General features: G+C 32.0%; 1 protein-coding gene across 1 annotated transcript; it reads left to right on the top strand.

Annotated features, from left to right (window-relative positions):
- Nucleotides 1–1,543: 1,543 nt before the first annotated feature.
- LOC139492704 (uncharacterized) lies at nucleotides 1,544–17,980 on the top strand. The gene is made up of 6 exons (XM_071280856.1): nucleotides 1,544–1,867; nucleotides 3,455–3,682; nucleotides 5,275–5,382; nucleotides 9,561–11,929; nucleotides 13,107–13,282; nucleotides 17,830–17,980. Exons 1-6 carry the CDS (start codon nucleotides 1,786–1,788, stop codon nucleotides 17,978–17,980), a joined length of 3,114 nt encoding a protein of 1,037 aa, XP_071136957.1. The 5' UTR covers nucleotides 1,544–1,785.
- The last annotated feature ends 2,642 nt before the right edge of the window (nucleotides 17,981–20,622 follow it).

Consider the following 20,622-nt stretch of genomic DNA (forward strand, 5'->3'; position numbering starts at 1 on the left):
GTAGATTTATTAAATATGTTTTTAAACAAATCTGTGAATAGATTCTATGAATTTGAACATAAAACCCTTGATCGAAAACTGGGGAAATATATATGAAGGTATTTTAACCATGTGTAATGTCATATCTCTTTACGAATTACATTACACTATCCGTCCAAGTTACAATTTGTAAAAGTAAAGCATTATAGTTCAAAGCACGGTTTTCAACACGGAGCCTTGGCTGACACCGAACAGCAAGTTATAAAGGGCACCACAAATGACTAGTATAAAACCATCCGAACAGGAAAACCAATGATATAATCTGTATTAAAAAAGACACACGAGAAACACTTATGAACCACATCACCAAACTACTGGACATCAGGTTCCTGACGTAGGACAGGTACACACATATGCATATGGTTTAAACGTTTTTAAAAATTAATCCTTCACCCTTACTTGACACAATAGTGTAACATCGAAAGAAACACTATATAATATCAATCAAATGGCTTAACTCAATCAAACGACCTATTGACACAAGTGGATATGTCTGAATAAGTAATTTACTCTATGACACAATGTTGATTCGAAATCTAAAATAATTGGTGAATACATAAAGGCAACAGTAGTATATAAACTCATCATAGATACCAGGACTAAATTTAGTATATACGCTAAATACAGATAAGGTAATCTATGCCTGAGGTAGAAAAGCTAGTCATACTAAACACTTATCAGAGCTTGTTTATATCAAAAATCGAGACACGAGATATAACGCTAAATAAGTAATCATTAAATAACAAAAAAAGCATTACAAATTGTATCCACCGGTTAAATTAACACGAAAGTGCGATTTGGTAGAAGGTGAATACGTCTGATCGTTTTCTTGATTTCTGGATATTCCATGGCAACGAATTTTGATGTTATGACTTTATTCATTCATTTCAATAAAATGATACATTTTACATAGCTTTTGTTCCTAACTATTTCTATCGCATCTTAATATAAAAGGTATAGATAAATTAATTTGATTATGCTGTTATAGTTATTATCATAGGTGCAGCACGTTAAAAACGAAAACAACACGTACGTTCTAAAAATAAGAAATTTTGACCAAAAACAACTATGAATATAAGAAAAAAAAAGGTAAAAATAATATCGCAGTTTAAGGAAATCATTTGGGTGTCTGATTTTCATGTTAATACTGCATCAGGTTTAATCCATTTTACCGAAAATGCCTATTCCATGTCAGCAATATGATAGTCGTTTTTAGACGTTCCAGTGGTTGATATACAGTTTTATTTTTATGTGTGTGCATAAGATAGATGAATAAAAATCACACAGTAAATCATGCACAATAGAAAAACAGTTTAAAGAGGAACTTTAAGGTTTCATTATAATGTATGGGTTTTGTCTCAAGATAATAATACTATTATAAAACAATAATAAACTTTGTTGTAGATTTGTTTCATATCACAGTTATTTTTCAATGTCTCCACGAGGTTGATATACCGGTAGTCGAGAGTTTGCCTTGAACAAATTTTAGGGACTTCTTTTGATTTACCTCGGAGATCGGTAATTTTGTTATAACATTTTGTGCATTGTTTACTCGTATCAGTTTGGATTTTTAACTATGTCTCAAACATAACAATAGATAAATTAAATGGATCAGGTTAACAACGGATACCCTTGTTAAAATCGGTGAATCAATCTATAGAACCATGTTCGTTTGCAACAAATAGTAGTGTGTGTACATAGAGTGTTTACAACCGATTTTTTTAAATCAAAACTGCATGGTTCCTTATGACAAGGATGGCATATGAATCTTCCACATTTACAAAGTACAATGCGATGTGTCAGAAAGTTGTTGATGATTTAAATTCAGGTAAGTTTATCAATTAATACACTATTCAATGATTATTTGAATGAATTATTTTCTTCTGTATAAGGGGTCGACATCTTGAAAGCTCTAGAAATTTAAAATGAGCTTTCTAATATCTTCAAATATTACTCCGACCTTGAAACGTTATTTCATTTATAGATAACAAAATAACAAAAAAAGCAAATATTATCAGGAATATGCAAAATTATGATGATATTTAAAGTTAGGATTTTTGTCTTTTTTGAAATGCAATTATAAATGGAAGTTATATATGCACCAAGTGTCAAATGTTATAACGCTCGTTAAGACACTATTATTACATTAATCTTATTGTGTTTATTTAAATGCATAATTCTTTTATCAATTATCACTTTCAGTTCTGCAGTCAACTTAGTGCAATGAATGTCTTGATATTTTAGATATTTGTTCTACTTGATATCTTCATTTTCTTTTGTCTTATAAGTGAAGTATCCCGTATTATTAAAATTGGTTGACAATTTATCTCTTATTGTTTCAAGATCATCACTCTGTGTTTTGGAGCGTATACAATTATACAGTTGTCTATCATTTCACACATTGATAAATGAATATAAAATGGAGGATCATAACTGTACTGAACAGTCACTTACAAATACATCAGCTATGACTTTCAATATCATGATTATATTGATATTTAAGTTAGTATAGAAACAAAGTTCCAAACTTTAAAACAATCGTAAACAAAACTATGCCCTATATAGTAAAACAATGAATACAACCGCTCCACAAAATTCCTATTTATGTTATGTTTTATTTTCTGTAACATGGTTTTCAATATTATGGAATTTATTCGACTGTCATACAATTTAGAGGTTTAGCTAGCTATAAAACCGGATTTAATTCACCACCATTTTCTACATTAGGAAACGTATTACAAAGTCAGGAATATGACAGTTGTTTCCATTCGATTGACATGTTTGATGTTTTGAATTTTTCTTGGAGTTCAGATTTTTTGTTATTTTACTTTAAACACAAAGTATCTAGATGTACATTGTTTTTTCCAACATCTATTTCATAAGATTTACATTGAATCTATATCTGCATACATCTGTTTTAACTAAACAGCACTATTATGAATTGAAAAAAATAAAGTAGTACCCTATACAGGATCTGACAGTGTTGTTGAAACTAATGTTAGCATCGATAACCACGTCAGGTTGCATAGAACCCAATGCTCTAGACCACTCTAGATCATTAACTTCTGGTGCAAAATCCCAAAACAGCTACACACTCTATGTTTAATTTTTCTTTTTTGCTGTACAGGTCTTTATTGTCCACTGCGAAATAACTATTTGTTGTATTTCTGAAGACCTTTTTTACTTTTTAACCTATAGATGAAATGTTCTACTTGGACATAGATCAGTCATACCTAAGGCATAGATCCAATAGAACAAAGAATAGCTCTTTACATAAAAACCACTAATGAGCTGTTGCTTAATCATATTCTTTAATTTCTTAAATGTCGTTATTGAGTGATGATAGATGGAATTCAGATAGATGAAAATCTCGGATGATTTTGATTAATGCTGTGTCTGTTTTTTTAAACTTCAGATGATATCAAACACCTGAAATTTTGTCTTAGAAGCACTCTTACAAAAGGGGAATTAGAAAATATAGAAGATGGCCAAGATCTCATTACTACATTAGAAAAACGAGATTTATTGTCTCAGAAAAATGTGTCTCTGCTGCATGATTTGTTGAAAAAAAAGTGTGGAAGATTAGCTAAAATAGTTGGTGCTTATGGCTTGACTATCACGCCTCAAAGAACATTCAACAAAGGTAAAACATGTATATTGCATAAACTTAATAAAGTACCTGTCACCGTAGAAGACTTTATCTTAATTCATAAATATTCAGAAATTGCTGTGGGGATAATGTCAGAACATCAATTCCTGCGTATATTCGTACCCAAACAGATTCTTAAAATATCTTGGGTATATTTATGAATTTATTGAATATTGATGATTTGGATACCGCATTGAAACAGCTGTAGGAATGTTAACAGGATATTTGTATAGAAATCAAATTGAAACTTTTAAAGATACATCTTTATGTACAGTAACGTTGTGATAACTTGTACACAATATATGCATAAAAAAAATAGAATTATAGGTGTTAGGAGCTATACACTCATTATAGACACTAGGAATGCAATTGAGTATGCCAGACGAGCGTTTTGTCCTCAAGTGACTCATCAGTTACACTCGATTCAAAAAAGCGATAAGATCCAATAAAGTACGAAAAAGAGGGACGAAAGATACCAAAGGGACAGTCAAACCCATAGATTGCAAATAAACTGACAACGCCATGACTAAAAGCAAAAAGACAAACAGACAAACAATAGCACAAACTAAAGACTAAGCAACACAAATCCCACCAAAAACTGGGAGTGATCTCAGGTGCTCCGGAGGAGTTAGCAGACCCTGATCCATATGTGGCACCCATTGTGTTGCTACTGTTATTACAAATCCGGTAAATAATACAGTAGGTCAAGTTCCTGAAAAGGGAAGGGTATTGTAGTTAGGTCATAAAGAAGACATCCGATGTCATCTGTGAAACAGTTTTTCCATAACAGTCAACCAACTCGTGATGGCGTCCGTAAAATTTACGAAGGGATGATTTCAACTTCACCAATTGGAACTCTTGGTTTAATACCTTCCTTGTGAGCAGTAATCTTCTGTCAAGGAAATCATGATAGGAAGTACAAGCGCGGGAATTTCGTATCAATTGGGAGATATCTACTCCGTATGCAGGGGCTGACGGAATGATGCTGCATAGAAATGGAAAGTTCACAATTGGGAAGCTGAAATCATCTCTTTTGTCGTAAAGTTGAGGACCATACATTCCTAGAGGTTTTGCCAAATACAGCTATTCCTGGTGCTTCCACGATGCTTAGGGTGGATAAGAGGTCTTTCACCCTCCTTGATTGTAAATAAACCATTCATAGATACCAGACTAAAAAGCGGCACACCTGAAGGGCGTTTCGGCTACAAAAGACTCATAAAATAGCAGCAAGCAATCTGTCTATATTTTAAATTTTTCAAAATTTAGTATGCGCTGTGGTGTACTTTATATTGATAAAATGAGATAAGGTGTGTTTGTCACAACATTTACAAAAAGACATCTAGCTGACAATTTGTTTTGTAGACAAAATAAACTGTAATGCTGCTTTTGAATATCATCTTTGCCATGAAGAGCAGAGCCTCAATGTATTGATCATATCTGCATTCATATAGTTTCACATCTTAATGTAGTGAATGATTAGTTAAATTGTCATGTTTAGCACAATGATTGTTCTCGTTGTAGAAATTTTAATTGACGCTATTGTTTTAGTCAGAAGAAGCAGCTAAATCGATTTTCTTCCATTTCAGATAAATATGATATATCGTCAATGAATATTGTTGATCACTTCGTAAAGACTTCTGCAGCTGATCAGGTTTTTCATTTATTGAAGAATAAAGGAGCTGCATTCATAAAAGGTATTGCTATTATTTCTACTAATACAGCTGTTAATGATGATAACTAGAGGCTCAAAGAAAATATGTCCCTCGCCAGATAGTATGTGCATTTTTAACTTTTGCACCTTTCGAACAATGTAGACTAGAATAATAAATAATCTAATCTTTTTTTCTGGTCATGGCTTGCTAATCATTATTATTGTTTACATTTAGAACATATCTGTCGTTATCTGTGAAATGTATATTCAATAACTAACAACTAACTCGTGATGGTGTCCGTAAATTTTCGAAGGGATGATTTTAACTTCTCTACTTAGATCTCAGAAAGGTTCAAAATGGGGGCAGTTCTGTTTATTTTCTACATTTCTATATTTTCAGAAATTCGCTCGTGTCAATATTTATTTTAAGCGATGTGTTAAACGCTTGAAAGAACTTTTTCCGAATGGATTAAGGTTGTGAGGTCGTTGATACCAACATAATTTAAAAAAAATTGAACGGGTCCATAAATACCCATGATACATACAATGTGCTAAACATCTGTTCTACCGTCATAAGCCCCACCAAACATCGCTTTTTGAGTGTTAATAATCCCTACACACTGCGGGTTCATTATTATTCGTTGGATACCAATTTTCGTGAATTTTGTGGGTACAGGTTAACAACAAACTAAATCTTTCAATCAATTGCAAATTGTTCATAATATTGTTTGCAGACTTTGGCCAAACCACAAAATTAAATGTACAAGTTTTCATCAATCCACAAAATTGGGTATCCTCGAAAATCAACATTGAATCCAGAAAACTATTTGATCAGTGAATGAGTATTAACGATTCACATAGAAATTCAACATGTACCCCAACGACACTTACCAAGGAGGAAATCCTGTATAATCATAGGTATGTTCTTTTTTCCCATGGAAATTCAACAAAAGATTGAGAAATGGATATTCCTTCATTGTATAACTATTGTATATTTTCTTTTGTTTCCTATTCTGACATCGGTCTCGAACTTCTCTTAAACTGAGTTTTACTGTGCGTACTGTTGTTCGTTAGTTTTTTCTACATTGGATAGAGGTATGGGGGCAGGTTGAGATCTCAAAAACATGTTTTAACTCTCCCAGTTTTGCACCTTACCCTTGTCAGGAGCCTGTGGCCTTTGATAGTATTGTATAATTTTTAATTTTAGTTTTTTGTGTATAATTTGGAGTTTAATATGACGTCCATTGTCACTGAATTAGTATACATATTTGTTTAGGGGCCAGCTGAAGGACGACTCCGGTGCGGGAGTTTCTCGCTGCATCAAAAACCCATTTGTGGCCTTCGGCTGTCGTCCGCTCCATGGTTGGGTTGTTGTCTCTTTGACTAAGACGGCCTAACATACAGCATTGTATTGCTTGGTCTTCAAAGTGTTCCACGAAACCTCTTTCTAAATTATTTATAGCCGTTTTATTAGCAATCAAAACCGGAAATCAAAGTATTATGAAACTTCATATTCTAGAGGGGGTATGAATCAAGCGTAAATACTTAAACATTCTAAATGTGCGAAAACAGATTTCAACACAGCGAAAAATTCAGCATCCGAAGACAGGTTTTACCTATTAAAACGTTCAAACCCGCTTCATTTGCTTGCACCTGTCATAAGTCAGGAACCTGATGTTCAGTAGTTGTCGTTTGTAAATGTGGTTCATAAGTAAAATTGAGAATGGAAATGGGGAATGTGTCACAGAGACAACAACCCGACCATAGAACAGACAACAGCGGAAGGTCACCAATAGGTCTTCAATGCAACGAGAAACTCCCTCAGCCGGAGGCGTCCTTCAGCTGGCCCCTAAACAAATATCTCTCGTTATTTATATACTAGTAGATTCCAATACATCGGGATCGTTGATTTTCTTGTTTTGATGGTTATACACTTGTCATTTTTGGAGCCATTTATAGCTGACTGTACGATGTTAGCATAGTCGCCGTGTTGAAGACCGTATTTTGACCAATAATGGTTTTTCTTTACAAATTTTGACTTGGATGGACAGTCCTCTCATTGGCACTCATACCACATCTTCTTATATCTATTAAGGTTGTCCCTTATAAAATGTATACTATCTCATTCATTCTAAGAATCTTTCATCTTGCAATATTATAGAATTTTTACTTTTGACTTTTCTACACTTTTTAAAGGTCTCCACCATTCCAAACTAAAAGACAAATTGAAAGAATTGGTCTTGATTTGTTTCATAAAAAAGGATACTCTTATTGTCTTAGGGAAGGATAAATTTATGAAACTGATACTATCACGATACTTGATTTCTTAAACGACAACATATTTGTTAGGTTTGGAAGACTTTTTTTCAACAATCGGCAGTCCCCTGCTCCTCTTCCTCTGGACTTGTTCCTTTGTTCCTATAAGATCTAGTTCATGCAGTAGCTTATAAGAAAGATAGTAAAGACATTAGCTCTATCCTTCAACTTCACTTTCAGCTATAAAGATGCTATTATGTCACAAAATAAATCAAAAGTTGATGAAATTCCCCTTCAGGTAAAGAATACGACAGATATAACAAAGTATCTTATCTTGATTAACATCTACAAATTGGCAATAAATGTCGATTGAAAACAAAATTTTACAAAAAGGGATGGTTTCAGCTTTCCAATGGTAAACTTTACATTTTTATGAAATAACATTCCAGCAGCACGAAATTTCCCAGCTGATTCGATATTCAAGGGTTTGTACACAAGGAAGCCAGTTAACCAAAAGTTTCACGTAATGAAGTTGAAATCATTCCTTTGTAAGTTTTATAGACGTTTATAGATGCTCTCACGAGTTGTTTGACTATTATGGAATACTATATACAGTATCTGTTTCTCTAATGTTTGTGCCATTTTCACATTTCCTGATCAGTGTGAGAAAAATATTTCTCCTCACTAGTGAAAAATCTGTTCTCGGCAAATGGTTGGTCGAAATTTAATTGTGACGTTTAATTTTCTTGGTTTCTTTCGAATTTTCCTCTTGTGACACCATGAAATAAGGCGACCATGTCTGATGACGTCACATAAAAAGTACACAACTTTCAACTTTTTTTTCGAAAGGAAGGATAAAAATCATAAGATAAACATATTCCACCACTATAACTCGTGTATTACGATATTTCTCCACTCTCATATGTTAAATTTTAATTATTTAAAAAGCTCGGCAAGCCTCGCGCTTTAAATATTTAAATTTAACTGCCTCGAGTGGAGGAATATCGTAATACACTTGTTGCAGTTGTGGAATCTATATTTCACAGATGACGACAAATATGTTCTTATTGTCATAACTACAATACTTTTTCCCCCAATGTAAACTACCGAATTGAACTCATCATCGGGTTTATTTTTACATCAGCACGACGTTTTGCTAATTATTTCCATTTGTATACATCCCCTGATTATTTTATTCTCGTCGTGACGTCACAAAAATACCAGAAAAGATAACTCTAATATTCGTGATCTCTTATGTGGGAGGTGAAGAACACCTACAAAAAAGGAAAACACGTGTTGATTTGATTTCTCATTTTTATAAGGGGGATTCGAGTGTTTTTAGGCTTTGAAAAAATAGTTGATACGAAATATTAAAGCTGCTGGGAAGAATTAATACGTTCGTTTGTATCTATGATGAGTTTATTTGTATTAAACATTTATTGAACGTTCTTTCGTTCAAAAAGTCATGAAAAAAAAAAAACCAAAGCATGTTTTCCTATTAGAGTTGTATTTTTTTGTTTTTCGTGACGTCACGACGAGATTCAATATGGCTGAAGAAAATAGGTGGTGAATGTATACAAATGGACATAATTAGATAAAAGTGTCCAGAAAATGAATTTTCAAATATAAAAGGTTACGTCATATCCTGGGAAAATGTCTAACGAAGCGAACTATATACATTGACAATCTATGCAAGGATGATAAACAATATGTTTGGGGAAATAAGTGCGACCTGAACCTGGGTCACAATTCCGAAGAATAAGCAATATGCAAAATCCGTAGCTCTATGGTCCGCCAATAGTAAAAAAAATATCATAAGGACCTAAGAGCTACGGTATCGCAGCTTATATATACTTCTATAACTGTATGAAAACTAATACTAATGAACTTTCTAGCATTTCAAATGAAAATCAAACAAATTTGTTTTACAGATTACATCCTTATCGAGTTATTTTTATATTTTAGGTCCAAATGGTGTAGGAAAATCACAAATTGCATTTTGGTATGCTAATCATTTTTACAAAGAAAACAAGAAATCCGTTATTTGGAGGATAAACAGTAAATCTCTTGAAAGTACCCACCTTTCTCTTGCCACTTTGTTGTCAACTTTGAACATTTATGATGATCATATGATTTCTCAGAAAAACTTATCGCAATGTGTGAACAACATGCTTGATATAGTCCTCAGAACACTTGTGACAGAACAGTGGCAACAGCATAAACATCTTATAGTGATGGATGATATTTTCAATCCGCAGGATGACATCATGTATGAAATGCTTGACAGGTTTGTACGACATTTGAAAAACATAAATCTACTTGCAACTTCAAATGTATCATTTCCAACACATCTGGCATCATCGTATGAGGTCCAAATTTCAGGAATGACTCCAGAAGAAGCAATATCTTTGCTAACATCTGCTAGTGATGATGAAGATTGTCTAAAAAAACTAGTAAAAGATCTTAATTATCTCCCTTTGGCAATATCTCTGGCGTCGTCTTATATAAAAACGACGAAAATAAGCATCGGGGATTATCTAAGAAATATTTCTGCATTCCAAATACAAGCTCAGCAAGAAGATAGAAAAGGCCAAAATCTACAAGCATCATATGATATGACATTACAAAACGTTGAAAACAATTTGTCTTCGCATTGCAAAAGGGTGCTGTCGCTGATCCCTTACTTAAGTCATACGAGCATATCGGTTGATGTTCTGAAAACTTTTCTTCCAGAAAAAGTAATAGAAAGAGAACTCGAAATAACAAATTTGATGTCAGCTTTACAAAACTATTCATTAGCATCAGCAAGACGAAGTGGTAACATACGACTGCTAGAAATGCATGGTCTATCTGTATTGGTTTTGAAAAACAAAAAGAGTTCTGATCAAGAAAAAGAAGACTTGTTATGGTTGCTGAAGCATTATTGCAGAGAAATGGCAATTGACGTAAGATTAGTCAAAAATGCCAACCGCAATATTGAATTTCTGGATCATGCTTGCCTACTGATGAACAAATATCTGGAGATATTAAACAATTCGTCTGATGAAGTTCTTGTATATGAAGCTTATTTGGCATTGTGTATTGGGTCCACCTTCAGAGTTTATGGTCGAACAGAAATAACTGCGGAAGATTTCTTTGAAAGAGGAAAACATATCATTGCCAAGCTTGGAAAAATTGAATCAACTATATATCCAGTATCAAGTGTCTCAGAATCTTTCGAAATAAAAGAAGAAACATGTGGCATGGAACATTTCCTTAAGGGTGATGAGAACATACGAAATAGAGCCAGTAGAATCTTTTCAGCACTCTGTGGTGTTCACACTTGTTTTACAGAGGAAATGCTAGGGAATTTAGTAATGAAAAAATACAGGAACGAAAAAGAAATGGGCATTATTCTTGGTAAAACTTCTAACATGGATGAACATAGGGAGAGATGGATTCCTGACGTTTTGAAATCCGACCTTGAGAAAAGAGGTTTGTTAATGCCATTATGCGAACTTCGTGTAACATTCTTGATTGAGCTGTTAATTCTCCTCCTTTACAACAGCAATGGTAATAACTGGTGGATAAATGAGAGTGAAGCAGTACTTGCCTTTGTAGAAGGTAGACATATGTCGTTGGATTCAAAATGTTTCGCTGAGTTTCAACTCACCTACAATATGGCTTGCATCTTAAGTTCGTTTTATGAAGAAAAATATCCTTCGTTTCGGCCTGTGATAGCAACTGTTATTAAACGGAGCGGTGTGTTATACTATGTACGAAATGACACATTGAATCATAATGTACCTGAAATGAAAAAGGTAATCACATTTCTTGAGGGAATGTTAGAAAGTTCAGCTGTAAACATATTAATTGGAGTTGTTAATATGCTTTCTGGATTGGATGTTGATCATACATGTCATGTGCTTGAGCTTCTTAGGGAATGCTACATTAAACTTTCCAACATTGACGAAAGCAATCAGAACTATTACATTACGCAAGCTTTAGCGAAGACAAGTCTACTTGAAAGTTATATTGAAGATTTAGAGCCATGGAATCTTTTACCGAGGGTGCATTTGGCAGTAGCTGATATGTGTGTCAGAATTAAAACACCATCAATGGCTAGAAAAGCCAGAAAACACTTTCGTCTGGCAATACAAGACAATCCAAATGATGAAATTACAAGATATACCTTAAAGTCCTACAAATGCTACATTGAATTTTGCATATTAGAAGGTGATGATGATGATCTGGAAGAAGCAGAAAGACTTTGTAAAATAATGATTGCAAAAATAAAAAATTCCTCAAAGAATTCTTACTTCAAGCATAAGTGTGAGAAAATAAATGAATTAAAGGTAATTCATTTTGAAATATTATGTATAATACTGGCTTATAATTTGAAATGTCCGACGCGTCTGTGTTTACATCGGTCACACAAGCCAGGGTATTTTTAACCGTCTGGAAAAGTTTTGCCAATTACAATTACAAAAAAGGCAATATAGAATGAAATTCAAAACAGTGTGGCTGTGGCCATTGATTGACACATTAAATTCATCCATTGACTGGGACAATTTAGGTGAACGTTTGTATGTAACGACCACTGATCACTATGTACTTTTTAAAGACACTTAAACTATGGGGTCACCAAAGGTTCTCAACACCTTAATAAAGTAATTCGAAAAATTAATCAGAAATAACGCGATGTTTTGATTTATATCAATTATATAAATCAAAACATAAAGGTTATTCCTGATTAATTTTTGAATTATTTTATAATTAAAGGCGTTAAGAAACCTTTGGTGACCCCACAGTTTAAATGTCTATCGTAGGTACGTCGTGAAAAGTGGTCGTTACAGACAAACGTTTATGTAAATTGTCCCAGTCAATGGATGAATTTAATGTGTCAATCAATGGCCACAGCCACACTGTTTTGAATTTCATTCTAAAAACGATTAAGACATTTCACTAACCTCGTTTTTGCCTAATATTTATATTCATGATTTGCATTGAAGATTGTTTTCATTCCGTTTTAATGTGGAAATATCTTTTTTAAGCAATATTTATATTTATCTTACTGCTATACATTGCTAGAAACATGATTTGTTAAAAGCAACCGCGTAGAGACCGTTAATATTCCATATTAGGTAAGTAGGCGGGGCTTATTTCAATACATGGTTAGTAGTGTTCTTATGGCCCTTTATACAAACAACACGGTGTTGAGAAAAGTCTTTAATGTTTCAACAGACGATGAAATTGATAATGTACGATTTAAACAAATTCATAAAATAGATTTAAAGCTAATAAGTTGTTATTGTTGGCATTTGTTTTTGAATATACCAATCGAAGTAGGTTCCTTATACTAACGGTATTACAGCAAAACCAACTGCATATAATTGAAGGGCATTTTAAGGTTCATGTCTTCATGTGGTTTTTCCTGTCAGCAGTTTCTTTTGTTTGTTTTTCTTAAATTTTAATCCTTACTTTTGGTTCAAGATAACTAAGTAATGGAATAACTTCATACATACTTTGTAGGAAACTCGAGAAATCTCACGACATAAACATATAAATGATAGACCATTTGTACAAAATGGGAGCAAACATCAGATAGAGTGTGATGCAGTTCCTGCACATAGAATACCACCAGAATATCAAAGAGAAAATCAATTATTAACACAGCAAAACTCGACGAGGAACGTTGTTGGCGAAAGGTTAGACAACTTATTAGAATATGACCATTTAAAAATAAACTTTTTTTTTTTTTAAACTTTTTAAAAACAAATAATCAAAACCAGGGAAACAACCTCTTTTAAGTCAAACTTATAGCTGTTCATAATATAGAAAGTTATCAATAATATTGGTGTCATATGCTGTACGTTACAAAACCAGACAATTGTACAACGTGAGATAAACTGATTGCAAAATTAAAATTATCTACTGTGTGAAATATTTTGCCGTCGTTTAATCTTGTGTTTTACATGTTATGTGTTTCCGTTAACTCACAACTTATCATAGATACCTGGATTGAAATTTAGTTTTTGCGACAGACGCACATTTCGTCTAAAAAAGACTCATCAATGACGATCGAATCCAAAATTTAAAAGGCCAAATTAAATACAAAGTTTAAGAAAATTGAGTACCAAAATGTTCAAAACGTTTTGCCAAATACAGCTAAGGCAATCTATTCCTGAGGTAGAAAAACCTTAGTATTTCAAAAATTCAAAGTTTAATTTACAATTATGACCATATCGATGATAATTCATGTCAACACAAAAGTGCTGACTTCTGGGCTGGTGATACCCTCGGGGAATTATAACTCCACCAGTAGTTACATCGACCCAGTGTTTGGAAGTCACCATTGAATACCACGTAAAAACTTATTAAGATGCCAGTATTTCACAAAATTATTCAGTGACTGAAATGGATATATGAAAAATAGATATAATGGTTTTACTATTAGATAGATTCATGATATAATTGACTATTCTGAGATATTCAATGTAGATGGAGCAATCTTATTTCTTTTATAATGGGAATGTATTTACAAAATCCTATTGAAAATTGGATACAGACATTTTATACTAATATTAAAGGATGTGTAGAATTAATGGTTGGATATCTGCGCCATTGACAATCATATGGGAATTAGGCAAGGCTGTCTGGTCAACACGATAATTTTCATAATGGCGGTAGAAATCTTAGCATGTAGATGGGACAAAACAATGATTTAAAAGGCATACAAATCAAATTTGATAATAAAACAGAGTTTAAAATAAAGTAAGCTAGCAGATGACACAATTTTTTTGTTAGATCTAAGAATGAAACTAAAGTAGCCCTAAATGTAAGAGATATTTGGTTCTTTGTCTGGTCTTGAACTAAACAGAGATAAAACAGAAGGAACTTGGCAAGGAAATCTGAAAAGTAGAAGAGATATATAGGAAAACATAAACTGGTCAACAAAGCCAATAAAATGGTTAGGAGTATACTTGCGCCATAACAAGATTAAATGTGATAAAATAAACTTAGAAAACTGCTGACTAAATACTAGTAAGAGACAATTATAAAAGATTGATGTAAAAGACAACAAACTATCTAATGGTAGTTGTTATCAAATAGTTCGGTTTCTATATATGTTGGTGTTGGTTGTTTTTGTTGCACTTCAGTGTTTCTGTCGTTCCATTGATTTCCTCTTATAGTTGATGTGTTTTCTTCGGTTTTGGTTTGTAACCCGGATTTGGTTTCTCTCAATCGATTAATTACTGTTGAACATTGGTATACTACTGATGCCTTTATTTAGGCAGAAGAACTGTCTTCAAAAGTACCAAACTTAACCTTCTTACCATCAGTTATCAAATCAATACTAATGATAAACAGCTGCGCCATGAGCGCATGATACGCCTGTCATATTTTAAAAAAAACTTCTCAATGTTACCTCCGAAATTTAAAAAATAAAAAAATAAACGGATTTTATCTTTATAGATCAGTCACCAAAGTTCAATGAAATCTGCTCAAGCACTTTATCATTTCCGAAAACTGGAAAATCCCCCTTTTTGTAATGTATAAACCCCCTTAACAATTAAACGTAAAATCTGAAATTTACAAAATTCAAAAAGGAGCTTAAAGTAAATAGATATTAACGATTCACCAAACTTTCATGAGAATTTGTTAAAGCGTTTTTGAGTTATTGTCTGAAAAATTTGAAAATCACCATTTTTTAATAAAACCTCTGAACTCAGAAACGTAAAATCTAAAGTTTATAAGAATTGTAAAGGAGCTTATGTCAATATATATGAACAATTCACCAAAGTTTCTTGCAAATTGGTAAAAGTGTTTTGAGTTATTGTCCAAAACTAGAAAATCCCCTTTTTATGATGAATAAAACCCTAAAACTCGAAAACGTCAAATCTAAAACAAATAATACAAATATGTAAGGGAGCTCACGTCAATAGATATAAACAATTCACCAAATTTTCATGAAAACTGGTAAAAGCGTTTTTAAGTTAATGTCCGACACGTTGACGACGACGGACGGTCAGACAGACAGAAGGGCAACGGTATACCATAATACGTCCCGCAAGTGGGCGTATAAAAACTACATATCAAAATTTAAAAAAATATATTTAACTTTATCTGGGACAAAAAAAAAAGAGAATAGGTTAAAAGATCTGTTGTTTGAACAAATTATGCTAACGGAGGATTAACTTGATTGATATAGATAAATGTATTGAATCATTAAAATAAATTGGATTAAAAGATTGATTAACTATGATGAAACGTTACCGAATTGGAAAGTGATTCCTCAGTTCTAATTTGATAAACTAGAAAAAAAAAAACTTTATTTTCTATACATAGATAAATGACAAGATATAGAAAATTTAAAAATATGATGTAACACCAATATGCTTAGAAATGATTAAAAGTGTGTGAAATTGAAAAACACTAGAGCAGAAAAGAAATTCCAAATACATTATTGAAATAAGAAAACAAATAATATAGGGAAACAAATACATAAAACTAAATAATGTCTAATGTCTAATCAATAATCAATGGCTTAAAAATAATATATTATATAATATTCACGTCCTGGATGATAATGGAGATATTTTTCAAAATTTGATATTAAACAAACTGTCATCTCATCTCAATTGGTTCTAAGAAAACAAGTATACAGAAATAAAAAAGAATTGCAAAACTAATTGTTAAATTAACTTTAAAATGAAAAATCAAAGCGAACAAAATATAAGTTTCATAAAAATTGGAAATAGCATGTAAAAATCATAAAAAGTTTGAGTTACAAAAAGTAACAACAAAATATACTCATACAATCTAACATAGAAAAACCAATAGGTTTTGTAAAGTGGAAAAAATATTTTGCAAGATGAAGATATTAATTTAAAATACTTATAAAGCCAACAATTCAAAATACGTGTACAGCAACTAACGAATGTCATCTTTGCCTGAATATGGAATGTTTCCTGTAACCATGTGATTTTTATATTTTTACATTATATTTACAGGACACGACCTTATCAATGATATTCTATTGATTACGGATCTGCCATTACTCTTACTAGTTAAAATGTCATCACCACTGTCTTATACAAAGTGATTGTAAAGCCTTGTCAAAAGTATAACTTGGTATATGAGTCGCGCGGTTTTTTTAGGGTTTTTTCGTGCACAAGAATCAACTTTTGATCATAACCAAAAAAGTTTGAAAGCCATTTAAAGTTCAAAAACCTTGCTATTATTTCCCAGAAAATGCATATTAAAGTTATGTTGAGTTTTGCTTTAATCTTAGCTTTAATGTCATATAACTAATTCTAAGAAGTAATTGGTTAAACCTTTTTATTTAATGTTAAAACAATATCAAATTAAAGCTTTCCTCTGAGACAACTCAAGCTAAATCATGCTTGAGTTGATCGATGCTTGCAGAATATGCATTAGATATTTGTCACTGGACATCAGATAAACAATGAAATACACAAAATGCACCAGTTTGGGTAACCAAATCTTTTAATTTATCACTTTCATGATACTTTTGGTAGAGAAATTAACAATTTGTTATATCAAATTGATATTTTGTTATATCAAATTTATAATGGAATTTATTGCACGCTAACTTTTGGGAATACTTTCTGTGGGAAATATTATATTGCTATGCAATAAAACGAAATATTGCATTCGGGCAATAAATCTTCAAAATTTATGACGTCATCAACGACAAAATCTTAGTTAAAACCAATTACTTTCAAATATTATATTACTATTCAATAAAAGGGTGTTTGCATGAATATTGGGGTATATTGTCCCTCGTAGAACATATTTGATTTTGCACTCGCAGGCTCGTGCAATATAAAATTCTACTAGGGACAATATTCCCCAATATTCATTCAATTACCCGATAATATTAAATTATAATCAGTTATATCAAATTGATAATCTGTAATATCAAATTGATAATATGTTATTCTGTTATATCAAATTAGTAATTTGTTTTATCAAATTGGTAAAAGTAAATTAACATGGCCCTAAAAGGATTCCGTAAAAAAACAATTTTAATTAAATGCTTCACAACTAAAAACTTACCAAGATATCAAAGAGAAAAAATATTTCAGCATATGAAATCGTAGTTTACTTGTTAAAATAATAATTTCTATTGAAACTATTGGTCATATTTGTTTAAACTAAATTTCCTTTTTATTTCTAGCTTAGTTGAGCGTTTAGTTGGCATTGAAAGTGAACGACTGTCTTTCGAAAGAGAACGACATGATGAACGAATGTCTATCGAAAGAGAACGACTGTCCATCAAACGACAACGTTTGTCCATCGAAAAAGAAATGCTAAATGAAGCAAGGAAAACCAATGAAACTCTAGAAAAACTTTTCATTCAACGTGAACACATTAAATGATTTTCGTGATACTGATTACACGTCAGTATAATAAAGGATTTCCATGTATGGCAAAACTAATTGTGGTTTAGCGTTCACTGCCATTTCATTAATACAGAAAAAAATGAGATGTATATGATTTATCTAGAAGTGAATATTTTAACACAGTTTAAGACAGCATTACAAAATTATTCAATACTCGTTAAGGTAGCTTCATGGAATACCGCCATCTTGGATTGTACAATCACAGTACAAAATCGGTCTAGTTATTTGCCCAAATCAGCAAATTTGGAAACAGATTTGCAATTTAATGGTTAGACTGTTTATTTATATAAAGAAAACATGTTAATTTATTGTATTATCTAAAATATTTTAACAAATATCAACTTTTTTTTTTTTTTTTTAAATAATTTTTTTTTCAAATGTGCCAGTTAACGTCAGTTTGATCATGTAAATCTTTTATATTCATTTGATAAAATTTACTGTTTGCAATAGCATAAATTGTTCTATATAATAAGGATGTTCTTATCACAAGCAAAAAACCCTAGCCGTATTTGGCACAACCTTTTTCAACTTTTGATCCTCAGAGCTGTACAACTTTGTCCCCCTTTTTTTGACTTTCGAACTTTTATATCTGCGCGTCACTGGTAAGTCTTGTTTGGACGAGGCGCGTTTTTGACGTAATGAATTTTAAACCTGATGCCTTTTGTTATCTATTATTCATGTGTTTCTATGCCTAATACGTTCTGCTATTTATTTGTATTGTAGTCCTGTATTATTATGTTGTCATTGTAATGTTATATTTAACGGTGCCATCAAAGTGCGAGGTTTGGCATGCCACAAAACCAGGTTCAACCCACCATTTTTATCTTTAAAAATGTCCTGTACCAAGTCAGGAAAATGGCCATTGTTATATCATAGTTTGTTTCTGTGTGTGTATCATTTTTACGTTGTGTTTCCGTTGTGTCGTTTGTTTTCTCCTATTTTTGAGTGTGAATTCACATTACTATAAGACGTGTCACGGTACTTTTCTATGCCAAATTCATGTATTTGGTTTTGATGTTATATTGGTTATTCTCATCGGATGTTGTCTAATGCTTAGTCCGTTGCTGTGTGTGTTACATTTTAATGTTGTGTCGTTGATCTCCTCTAATATTTAATGCGTTTCCCTCAGTTTTAGTTTGTTACCTCGATTTTGTTTTTGTCCATAGATTTATGAGTTTTGAACAGTGGTATACTTGCCTTTAATTAAGGGGAGATAACTCTTTTAGTACATAATTTATACTGGGCTAATAGGGGCTTTTTTTTTTTTTACTTGTGGCAAGAAAACAAGTTCGGTGACACCATGTTTTCTTTTTCTTTTCTTAAAATATTTTATGAAACCTATCTTCTCACAATTTATTTCAAAATTCTATCTCATAGATTTTTTTTTATGCTCTCTTATGTGTTTTTTCATGAACAAACTAACCAAATTTAGGCAATTTTCAACGACTCATAGCTTGAAAAATATCACGGTGACCCATACTTTTTATTATATTTTTGAAAAAGCATAGTAAAATCTTCAATTTGGCAAATTATAAGAAAACTCTGTCTCAAAAAACATTTACTTATAATCTACCATAACAAATATTCAATCAAATTCTTGATCATGTGTTAAATGCTAGTTGTCGTTTGCCTTTATATGTACATCCTCTTTTCATAGGAGTAGGGTGTTGGTTAATTGGCGTGGTTTGTTTTTCTGTGTGCTTTTTTTTATTGTTATTCCTGTCTTCCTACGTCTGGCGTATCAAATCATAATCCTTTGGTAGTACCTTTGATAACTATTTTTATTCTTAACACATTTCAATTTCATAACAAATTTTATATCACTAGTTTTTTTGTAGTTCCATTCATAGCACATTTCAGTTTTATAATAAATTCTATTCAACCAATTTTTTTATTGATTTATTTATCAGTTCTTTAAACTAGTAGAGGTATACACATGCTGGATATATATATTAGTATTGTCAAATCGTACAGTTTTGCCTAACCGGTTATTCGTTTGACCGTTCGACCGATTAACCAGTTAACTGGTTGTTTAAGTTGATGTTTGAAGGTCTTGTCAAAAGTACCCTACACATCGTTATAAGGAGATGTGGTATGAGTTTTAATGTGACTTCCTGTCATCTAAGTCATACATTAACGTTTTTATAATACGTTGAATTGAAGTGTTTCCTTTGGTATTATCATAAGGCTTGTCTGTGAAGATTCCTGTCGAGGTTTGACTTTTAAAAATCAAATACACGGTATCAACTTTGGATCTTCAGATTGAAAAAAAACACGTCTTGATCTCGTAGAATTGAATATGTACGAAACCGATGATTCTTTCATTTTGTCATTTTGTCTCCGAAAATAATGATTACATTCACGTTTGTTTGCTTTTTACAGTTTTAGAGTTAGCATTTAGTTTAAAGTATGACAAAGACTTGCACGACGGAGATGTAGGTCTACACAATATGAGATCAAAAATGAAATAATGAAGTAAATCGTAAAATGTAATCGTATTACTGATTAAAAGTTACTGTTAAAAAAACTTGTAACTAATAATGTTCCCTTAAGATCTTGCCACGAGGTGGGTGACAAGTTCTAATTTATTTCATATTTTCGGATTAACAATAGCAATC

This window comes from Mytilus edulis, chromosome 10, assembly GCF_963676685.1.
Source record: "Mytilus edulis chromosome 10, xbMytEdul2.2, whole genome shotgun sequence".
NCBI lineage: Eukaryota > Metazoa > Mollusca > Bivalvia > Mytilida > Mytilidae > Mytilus > Mytilus edulis.